At 32.4% G+C, this 11,464-nt stretch overlaps 1 protein-coding gene and 1 long non-coding RNA gene across 2 annotated transcripts; both read right to left on the bottom strand.

The window, feature by feature from the left end:
* Positions 1 to 1,924: 1,924 nt before the first annotated feature.
* Positions 1,925 to 8,715, bottom strand: LOC129295276 (D-xylose-proton symporter-like 2; the record flags this gene model as incomplete). Its single annotated transcript, XM_054933775.1, has 11 exons — positions 1,925 to 2,520; positions 3,431 to 3,568; positions 4,988 to 5,086; positions 5,300 to 5,380; positions 6,016 to 6,078; positions 6,200 to 6,247; positions 6,331 to 6,699; positions 6,880 to 6,981; positions 8,257 to 8,381; positions 8,473 to 8,539; positions 8,707 to 8,715. Coding segments are annotated over 11 exons (1,233 nt in total), but the record flags the coding sequence as incomplete, so codon positions are not given.
* Positions 8,716 to 8,717: 2 nt separating this feature from the next.
* LOC129295277 (uncharacterized) lies at positions 8,718 to 11,136 on the bottom strand. Its single transcript, XR_008589552.1, has 4 exons — positions 10,993 to 11,136; positions 10,314 to 10,411; positions 9,485 to 10,226; positions 8,718 to 8,765 (listed from the first exon to the last, which is right to left on the bottom strand). It is a non-coding gene; the product is annotated as an uncharacterized LOC129295277 (long non-coding RNA).
* Positions 11,137 to 11,464: the final 328 nt, after the last annotated feature.

The following is an 11,464-nucleotide window of genomic DNA, read 5'->3' as shown; positions in this document are numbered from 1 at the left end:
TTATCTATTGTCATATATGATCCAGAGCATTAAAAGGCCTCTAATTTTGAAATTTCATATAGCATTGTTGTCCTATAGATAGGATGAGTATAATCTATTTAATGTAATTGATATCCAATTAGACAAAAGATATAAACACTTAGTCTAGCACCCTAAAAAACTAATTCAATACCATTAGATTCTTTGAATGTATTTTTACTTGACAGTCTCCAAATATGAATCATTATAACAGCAATGTACCAATCTTTTTTGTTGTGTTGATGGTGCAAATCACATGAATCTCAAATGTAGAAGTCATTGATAGTATGAATAATAGTCAAGAAGAGAACAAACCTAGTGCGATTAGAGAGTGAGTCAAATGTGGAGATGTGCAATGTGCTATTAGTTTAACCTATTAATTTATAATTAAATAAAGCTAAATTGGGAGAGAAAATTAAGATTTTTATTTAAAATCAAGATAATAGATATTAAATATTTATTTTTGTGAGTATAGATATTTAAGGTATTCGAATTTTAACAAACTTCACTAGAGTCTTTTCAATATATTAATATTCTCCAAAATTACGAGGATATATCTAAATACTCAAACACAAATTTCTTTTTTTAAAATATTTACACACACACACACAAATATATATATTAATTTAAATTTAAATTCTACCATATATATATATATATATATATAATTGATTATATGACACTAGATTTTTGGCATATGTTTAGGATGGATGAAAACTTTAAATAGATAGATATGAATTTAAATTTAAATATGATCAGATTTGAATTTTAAATATGTAAAAAATAATTTTTATATACATCCAAAATTTAATATTCATCCCGCTTCTAACTCCAAATCTGAATAATATTATATATATATATATATATTAATATATATATATATATATTACAAAATAATAAACCATCCTGAACCTAACTTCAAATCTAATTCCGAATGATAGAATCATAGAAAAGGCATCCTGAAACATAAAATTATAGTAAATTTAAAAATAAACACATGATATTTCTTCTAGTCTTTAACCCCACTTTCACATATATAATGATTATTCAATATCTACATTTTAAATTAAGTAAAGTTTTAAAGGATATTCTATATTGTGATTCAGAAAAATTATTTTTAATATTGGTTCCATATTCACTATTCATTTTTCACTATAGGTCCCATATCCACCTTATTATAAAGCTTTTACAATCTTTTATTTTTATTTAATATATAATAGTTAAGAAAATTACTTTGAAAAATATAAAAAAAAATAGGTCAATAACCATCTGACAGTAAATATAATAGAGGGGAGATAATTTGTTTATGAATAATTTGATCACGATTTTAACTGTAAACCATTGAATTATTGCCCTGTTGGGTTTGATGAATTGAACTAATGATAATTATTATTAATATCAATATAAATATAATACACATTGGCCAAAAAAATTACTCTTTTCACTCATATTATAAGACACTTTTAGAAAAAATTTTACATGCTAATAAGTCTTATTAAATACACTTAACAAACTTATTTTTTCAAAATAAAAATATAAACTTTCAAAAAACACCCTTCATTTAATAACCTTAAATACACTTAATTAGTATTAAATAGAGAGAAAGAAAGGGTAATATTGAAATAAACCTATTTAATAAAACCTTAATCTTTTTAAAATATCTTATATTTTGAAATGACAAATTTCACCTAAAAATATTTTATAATTTGAGATGAGAGGAGTATAATAGATCATTCTATTTATAACTAGTAGAACTCATTTCTCAAGTTTCATATGGTCTATAAATATTCACCTAAAATATTTTATATAATCATTATTCACTTGTTTTCACCATTCAATAAAATGCATCATATGATTTAGGAAAAGTTGGAAATTTTAGAGAAATTGCAGTACTATCAATATAAAATTTACAATAAATTATATTTATTCACAAATCATAAATAGTACAACTCATTCACCGAGTTCCATGCAATTCAAAAAATCCACCTGATCAACATGTAATTATTACATGACTCGGTAAAATGCATTATAAGTTTTACAGAGGAATTGGAAATTTTACAATACTATTTATGATCTGACTAAATTAATTCTTCTATATCATTAATTCAAAGAGACAAAGTATATGATACAAAAAGAATATAATTGTGGGTGAAACACATATCCTAACTTAATACAAAACCCGAAAAAAAACCTCAATACAAAACATTTTTTACGTTTCCCATTAAATACCTTTGTGAATGTAAAAGATTTAAATTAATAATTTGACTGTCCCAAATGCACACAACAAATTGATGAAGATCAATTTTGCTGTTTAACTCTCACAATAACAAGCACAGAAACGTAGCTCTTCCAACTCCGAGGACACGGATGCTACAGGCATTTGGCCTCGATCTCTTCAAGCGTAAGGCCCTTGGTTTCTGGTACAACAAAGTATATAAAGACAAGAGAGCACAGGCCTATCACACAAAATATGTAGAACAACATTCCAGCTCCCAGCAATGCCTGTCATGAAACTCACAACATTAGAGCAATGCTTATACATGAATGTCAGGCGTTGGTTTTTTTTTTTTTTTGTTAGGTTTTCTGTGGATAGTGTTATTACTTTCTGTTGAATGAGATTCCTTTTCATATTCAAAAAAAAAAAAAAATGAATGTCAGGTACAATACAATTATATGGAAAGCTTCGAGGTTATTCCCTGTTTGATATATGGAAAAGTGTTTTCTTCTACCTATCAGACATTGCATGAATGTTTTGAAAATAAAAATCAGATGAAAAGCTTCTGAGTATGTCAAAACTCAAAAGATATCTAAAGGTCAAAATACTCGACCTCTCGATCTGCCTTGCTCTCCATAGATCTACCAAATGTCAGAGTATGAAGACTCGGTGAAGTGGCGTGTTCAGTTTTGTTGTATGATTGACCTAATTTAAAATGATTCGGCCATTACATGCAGCATGTTTTACAAGTCTAATAGTTCCACTTAACACAAATAGTGGTCTTTAAATTGCTCTTGTGGCATCAGAGTTTGAGACAAATAAGTTTCAATGAGATCACTTAAAGGCCACGATGCTTAACCAGACATACATTATCCTAATTCAACAGAACTCATCTGGCAGCAACTAGTCGAAGTTTCATAGGTTAAAATACAAATTATGTCCCTAAACTGTAGAATGATGGCTTTAATGTCTTTCCTTTCAAATTTGGTCCTCACACTTTCCATTGATCATCACACTATAGTTAGAGATCACCTTTCGTTGAATCTAAATAAGAGTTAGAATTGTTCAAGAAAAATCATAAAATTAGTTCTTCCTGAAAGATTTTGCATTGTAATTGCCTTAAAAGTGAGACATCTCAATGATGACAAAGCAACTTCAGAACCAGCAGTAAAATTCGAAGGTTGAAGATCTCATCACCTTTAATGGAGAAAAGGCAAAGGTGACGAGAGCATTGGCTCCAAAATTGACAAGTATTGCTATACTGAGTCCTCTCCCTCTTAGGCGCAATGGGAAAACCTCCGATATCATAAGCCACCCAATTGGACCAAACGATATCTGCAAGAACACAATGAACTATGAAGTTATATGATACACAGATTTGAAGTAAAGGATGTATAACATATGAAACCCAGACGGCTAAGTTCAAATGAGGGTTCCAATACAGTTCAAGCAACCCTTATGATAGAACGATGACATAGAGGAATCCCATTTCGCAAGTGTTTGCGGGTGATGCTGGGTATACTGTTTGTGACTGCCATAGTCAATCAACAGTTCGTTATGCTGGGATTCACGCTTAAAAGAGAAGATTTAGATGCATCTTTGTTTACAAAATGAATTAAAGCCCACTCATATGAGACATAAGCAACTGACAAAACTAGGATACTTATCGCAACAGGAATACCACTAGTCCCTCACTAGATTCACTGCCATGCTTTTGCTCTTCTGCTACTTGCTCAATATTTGAAGTCCACAAGCTTAATAACTAAAGAACAAGATCGCAGCATAACCCAAAAAAAAAAAAAAAATCACAATCATGTTTCTATTGTATCAATGCTTTATATGAGATTGTTGGGCTTAATTAAAGTCCTCCCTTGATGTTGACAATAATTTACAAAGGCCAAGTGAAAGGTCGATTGATCAGTCATATTAAATTAATTAACATTAGTTGTTAATATTAATTTCGTTTAATTAACATAGTCAGAATTTGTTTTGACTCAAATTCAAATTAATTTAAGTCAATCTTGATTATTTAATTAAAATAATCAAGATATTGTAGGTAGTGGAAGGTATAGAAAATCAGTCTCCATAAACGTTAAGACATGTTTAGACCCACTTTAATAAAAGGGCTTTTGTGAGTTAGAGAAGACACTGAAAAATTTCTTTGCTCTGCCCTCTTTCTCTCTTCTCCACTTTTCCCCTCAGGTGGCTCTGCTGTGGAAATTAGACCCAACTCCATCCACGTAATCCAGTCTTACTGTGCAGTAAGCCCAGTGTCTAAAGCCTGCTGCAAACTGTCATCAAGTATTTATCACTAAATATAACAGAGATCTTTATCACACCCATTCCATCTAATATCTTAATCTGTTATCGCTGATCTTTTTACAATAGGTTCCATTCTTCATCATTGATGACAATTAATTCATAATTCTGATTTTGGTAAAAGAAGGGTTCTTCAATGTTCAGAATTGATTGTTTTCCTTTTTCCTGTTTTCTCGTGGGTTTTTTTTTTCCCCGTTTGCGCGGGGGGGGGGGGGATGGGGCATATGTCTGAATAATTGAATATCTCTCCAGTTCCAGTTTCGCCCCTTTCACTCCTTTTCAATTTGACAAACCAACTTACCTTCCTAAAGTCCTAATTTGATCAGTCATCATCATCATCATAACAATAATACAGGAGCAGTTAAAGAATGAAAAAATTGTAACAGGAATTAAAACGTAAAACAACACAAAAAAATATTTATAAATTTTACATACCTGATAACACCCCACGTACAGCAGAAGACCAACTATGGCAACAGTCAATGCATCATTCAGGAACAAGTAATATGAACCCAGAAGGAACAAGGCTATAACCTGTCAATCAGAAAACACCATTTATGAGTTTAAAAAAAAAAATATGGAAGATTTCTAGCGTTTGAAATCTTGCCCCTTGCTGATTCCATTTTCTTTATTTAGAGACAGTAATTGCCGCTAAGCATGAGGGATTAAATCCAGTAATCCACAGATAGGAAATAGAAATGAGAAAACTTTCCAATCTCAGGAAACTGTCAATACCAAAGGACTTACCATCCCTGAAACCCCTCCAAGCAGTAAAGGTCTCCTTCCGAGACTATCAACAACGACAACAGCAGCAGCAGTCATAATTAACTACACAAACAAATATGGAAACAACAGAGCTAAGTGTCTTCTAGAGGGGTGGAAGGGAGAAAAATCATCCTTTGTCCGTTTTTGTAGCTGACTACAGACAGTTAAAAAACAAGTTAACTAGAAAGACTTTGTTTTATATTTCAGATACATTTGAAGCATAAAAAAATCTTAATTGCCAACACAGCTTTATTATTATTTTTCGAAAACCAAAAGGAAATTTATAGCTGAGAGAAAGGAAAAGTTGAAAAATGAATAGAACATGAGAGAGAGTGAGAGAGAATAAAAGAAAGAAAATATTGAATTTTTTTTTTTAGTTACGAAAATATGAAATTTTTGTTTCAGCATTCTTTTCTAGTTCTGAACATGAATTTTGCATATGCATCCCCCTGCTCCCATCCACAAAAAAATCAAGAACAAAAAAAGACCAAGTCTAAAGTCTTTATAACACCTTGAAAGTACTCAATGACAAGTCACACGCATGGAATTTACAGTTTAGGCTGACATTTCATATACAGCTTAATAGTTTAGCATGCTAATAGAAACTTCACTTACACACACTACATGAGACTGTCAGCAAAAGCATAAAATATAAAATACAATTTGAATTAACATGATAAGAAAAACGATGTGTCTACCTTCAGTAAGGCAAGCAGAATAGAGACTCGAGTAGCATCATGGGCTGCAGAGATTCCTGCACTCTACCAGTAGCAGGTTTAATTAAAGTACAACGCAGGAAAACTACTATGATGTATTGTTAAAAGATAGGCTCTTTGTTAATTGTCACCGAGTTCCCTCCCTCCAACTAGATTGTCTTAATACCTGAAGGATTGATGCAGCGTAATAGAGGACACTTGGTTGTCCAGTGATCTGTCATCAATTCCACTTTATAAGCACACCAACTCTAGGCATCTTCAATCATTTGTATTCTGTTTCTTAAGGAATATAATTACCTGCTGAAACAAAAGGAGTCCTGCACCAATCACAACAGCTTTGAAGCATTTTCCTCGGAAAATCTCCCCAATTGTGACTTCTTTCTCTTCACCTACATAATAAAGCTCAGCCATAATCTCCTCTACTAGTTGAGGAGCAGAGTCACCAATAGCTGGACCCCTAAGGCGGTTCAAAGAAAGAATTGCAGCCTCCTTTAAATGTTGGTCATATCCCTTTCTTTGTATAGCACGTAAAAGTAACCACCTAGGAGAATGTGGAAGCCAACACATCCCAATTCCCATTATGACAGCAATTGGAGTACTAGCACCATACATATAGCGCCAGCCAGAAACCATGTCAACAAGAATACTACCAAACCCAAAGCCTACCTGCACAAGATTCTGGACATTTACCACTTGCAATGCAGGCAGACATTTAGGGTGGAAAGTCTATATGACAAATTATAATGCTCTAGAACAAGAGAAGGGATGATGCAAAGCATCATTAAAGGTAATGCCATGGGCAAACTTCATTGCACATTTAGATCAGGGAAGAGATAAAGAGCTTACTATCATTCCAAGAACTATAAAGAACTCTTTGAGAGAAACTAATAGACCTCGTATCTGAGTTGGAGCTGTCTCAGAAATATATATTGGAGCAGCATGCATGGCCTAAAAGAGATGAAAAGTTTCATATCCAGCTTAGAATTGCATAGACAGCATTGAAATATATGAATACATATCTTTTAATCTTTTTCTATACAAAATTGTATTTTAGAAAAAGAAGTCTCATAACAAGTAAAGATAATCTGTTCTCTACTGTTATCTTTCTGGCACAAGCCAATTCTCTGTATAACTTTTCTGAATAGTCAAATACTCAAATCCCATATTTGTATGCTTAAAAAATGATGATACCAATACGATTACTTAAATGTGTAGAACAGTTAAAGTGTAACTTATATTTTGGAATGAACATAATATTAGAGATGTATTGACATTTAAAAAATTCTTCAAGAATTTTTGTCCAAGTTATATATTTATATGCCAACCCCACATGGTGGAATAAGACCTCTTGTTGCTGTATATTTATATGCGAGTGTAGAATAGAAACTGTGATAATTATGCAAAGGATCCCATATTTATATGCTTAATGTAAGTATTACACCTGGTATAGAGAAAATGGAAAACCCAATTCTATTCAATTCGCTTATAGCACATATCTTGTCATCATTTATTTACAAGCTATTAAGGATGCAAGTCATCAAAAACAAACTTCCAAATTCTGTTGCTTCAATATGATAATAGTAAAATGAATAAGAAATGGTAGTCAAGGTAGTTATAATGGTTATGGCTGTTAATTAGTTAGTTTGCTAATGGCAGATGGTTGTTAGATGCTAAGGACCAATGGGGTCCATAAAAGATATGACGGGTCCTCTTGAGATATGAGGCAAACCTACAATCGACCCAAGTTTTAATTCATTGGAAGTATTCTAACCCTGAAGATGCTACATGAGGACCCCCTTCTTCCATCTGGGAGCAGTTCCCTTATTTTCTCATTGCTTAGACTTTTCAGTTTCATCTGACCTTGTGGACAAAGATTGCTTTATGAGGGAATAATTGTTAATTGTCATTAGCAGTTAGCAAAGGGATATTAGCTACATGAGAATTAGCGCCTGATAACTAAGTGTATAGCCCCAATTGCTCTTAGCAGAATAAATATATATATATATAGGGGTAGTCAGGGTATTCTGTCCCAGTTTAAAAAGTAATACTTAGATCATCCCAATAGCAAGATTCTATATTTATTCTGTGTGTATCACATGCTTAGCCTGCAACTGGTATGGGGAGTATGATCACATGTACAACCATATTATTTGTATTTCTATTCTATCGAGTAACAAAGCATCTTTGAGCTTAAAAGGATCATTTGATTTAAGAAAGGCGTACCAGTCCTATTCCCATACCATACACAAAGCGACCGATCACCACAATAGGAAAACCAATAGCTAGTGCTGTTATAAGTGCTCCAGCAAGATAGAGAGATGCAGCCACAATTAATTCCCTCTTTCTACCTTCACATCCAATTCGTCACTTAAAAATTACTGGGAAAGAAAAATATGGAAAATGTATATAGAATTGTTATTATTAGAATGGTCACATCACCTAAGAAGTCAGCAACATTGAAGGCCAGCACAGAGCCGGCCAAAGCCCCATATAATGATCCACTAGTCTGCAAAAGTTATCATCAGTTTGAAAACAAAACATGAGTGACAGGGTCTTATTCTCAGTTGTGTAGAACAAAATAATAAATATATTGAATCAGAAAAAGAGTAAAGGAAGAATCTAGCCACATCTATTGAAAAAAAAAAAAAAGCTTGGAGCCAACTTGTAACTTACAATGAGACCTATTCAACAAAACTCAAGTTATACCATGATGTCCCACTTAAAGTTGGTGACTGCAAAAAACAGAGATAATAGTCAAGTGAAAAATGAAAAAGATTCACCTTCAATTCACAATAAGGGAATGGAGAGGAAAAAAAAATATAAATTCATGTGAGTTTTCATAATCTCTATAGCATATTATTCTTAAAGATTAGTAAACAAATAATCGACAACATAAAGTAGCATGATTACCAAGAAACTTCTACCTAAAAAATTAAGCTAAATTAATATGAATGAAGAGGAAATACCATTCTAACTCATTCAGTATTACAAGAATGTTTCTGACGATTTTCCTACACCTATTGGCCTATATATGAAAAGTGAATTTTCTAATTATCAGTTTATCACCCAAAATTAGAGTTGGCATAGGATCCATTAACTTTCTTGGGGAAGGAAAAAGTAAACACCCAACTTTAATTTACTTGTCGATTTCCCACTTGATTTAGCATACAACAAACTGATTACTTTTGCCTTTATAGGTAACAGCAAAAATATGCTAAATCAGCATGCTTCCTGCCACCATTTGGTGTTGACTCTGTATGAAAATAAAAATCTCCGACCCTGACTTATATCTTTCTTTCCTTTGGCTTTTCTTTTTGTTTGTCTTTTTTTCCTTTCAAGAGCAGTACAGCTATGGAGGACAAACAATCCTCCTATATCAATAAAAAGCACAGAGAACTACAGATGATATTTTACCAAATAAAAATTTACAGAAACATCAAAAATCATCTACCTGGATAGAAATCGTCGCACACGATGTGGCACCAATATCATAGCCATAAAGTAGCCCTCCAAATGCAGCGAAAAGAAATCTGAGATTTTAAATAAAACAATTACGAAAGCTGGAAAAAACTTTATGGATTTCATTTGCTTTCATATATTTAATGCACTTGAGAGGACCAAAGAATCACTATGGTTATGCTCAGGGCACACTATTCTTTCCCTTGCATCTTCTATGCATAGATGGTTTTCTAGGCCTTTTTATGATGTTTGGCCAATGGTTATACTCAGGGCACACCATTCTTTAATATGTCGAAAGGCTGGAAAACTTAATCATATCAATGTGGACTTTCTTCTTTTGTTATAGTTTGCTTCCTTTTATATTCTTTCAGTATCTGTACCTTCCCCTTGTCCTGATGATAAGTAAATAATAAATACAAGCATTAGAAAATGAAAAAGAAAAAGAAAAACCATATTGTAATTCATAAAATATAGTTATTTTGCTTCTTTCTTGGCCAATAGAAATCCAGTTTGAAACTCGCTGTTTAGTAAGACTTAACAGTAAAATTATTTCCATAAATAGGATGCTAAGACACATGAACCATAACCAAGCATATAAAATGAAATAGCTCAGCTGAACATGAAACCACAAAGATATCACTAAATGAAGGGATGTAAATGATAACAAATAGCTCGTTGTATCTTCAAGCCTTCTCGTCATATGAAAATATTTCCACCATGAGTTAGAAAATTAACTGCAGAGTTTAAATGCGGCCACTATTATTCATTTAAATAATTATCAGATGCACAGAAAGATACTAGCAACGCATGATAAAACATACGGAAGGATTGCTGCATAGGCAGAATAGTTTTCAGGTCCATGAATCCCGTGAAGAAGAGGCTCCTGAGCGCCGCCATTATCATGAGATGATGTTATTTCCTGATGAAAAAAGAAACGTGTCTAACAAAATATGAAGAAGAAAAGCCACCTAAAAGCAACAGTGATTTTGATTGCTAGTAAAACAGCACGTGCCTTTAGGTGCCTTTGGTTATTTGTGTTCAGTTTTCTGCTTAAAATTTCGAGCATGAGATGGTCTCTATGGTCTCTAAATAGGCTAGTTGTCTGTATTTTATAACTAATACTTGTGTATTTTAAGTTCTTAGCTCCTTAATGATGGAAAACCAAAAAGTTCAAATGCAATTAATATAATTAATCTCTATATTACTCCAGAAAGAGCACAAAATTGCCGAATGACATGCTTAAAACGAAGAAAAACAAACAGAAGCTATCGAGCTCAATGACAAGAAAAATAGAACTAACTCTCTCTCTCTCTCTCTGAGTATGATTCAAGACAAATCATAAAGATAGTTAGAAACCAAAATTCACAGCAGTTCAAATTTCAAGCACTTAATCCTACAATTCATATGTTCAGAAACCAAACCAATTGACGAAGGACATATTGAACGTGAAATATCCGACAAAAGAGTCGTTACATACAGAGCAGGAAAGTGGAGTAAAACCTTGTCGACAGAAGGCAAAGTTTTCCGAGGAGGTTCAGACGCCATTGTTGTAGACCACCAAGGCTGAGAAAGACGCGCACCAAAGTCGGCTTATAAGGGGGAATTATATCGGTTAGATTCCGTAGAAGCCAACGGATACACAACTGGAAGAGATTAATTGATATTGGTTAAATTATGACTGCGTTGGTTATAATTCTACTTATCGACAAAAAAAATGATAATTATAAATTTATGAATTTTTTAATATTTTTTTTATCAACTTCAAGTTTCATATTTTAAAGCATTGTAATTAAATTTTATTAGGTACTCTTTTTTAATTTTGAGACTTCATGAACCCAGAAAAGTTATTATAGGCATTGACATTGCATAGTTTTTTTTTTTCTTTGGCCAGTGACATTGTATAGTTCAAGGATATAATTGTCATACAAAAAAAAAAATCTCTTATCTAATTTTTGAATTTCATTTCATTTTA

This window comes from Prosopis cineraria, unplaced genomic scaffold (assembly GCF_029017545.1).
Source record: "Prosopis cineraria cultivar Desert tree isolate PC_DT_omini unplaced genomic scaffold, ASM2901754v1 PC83, whole genome shotgun sequence".
Taxonomy (NCBI): domain Eukaryota; kingdom Viridiplantae; phylum Streptophyta; class Magnoliopsida; order Fabales; family Fabaceae; genus Prosopis; species Prosopis cineraria.
This window is presented reverse-complemented; position numbering and strand designations above follow the sequence as displayed.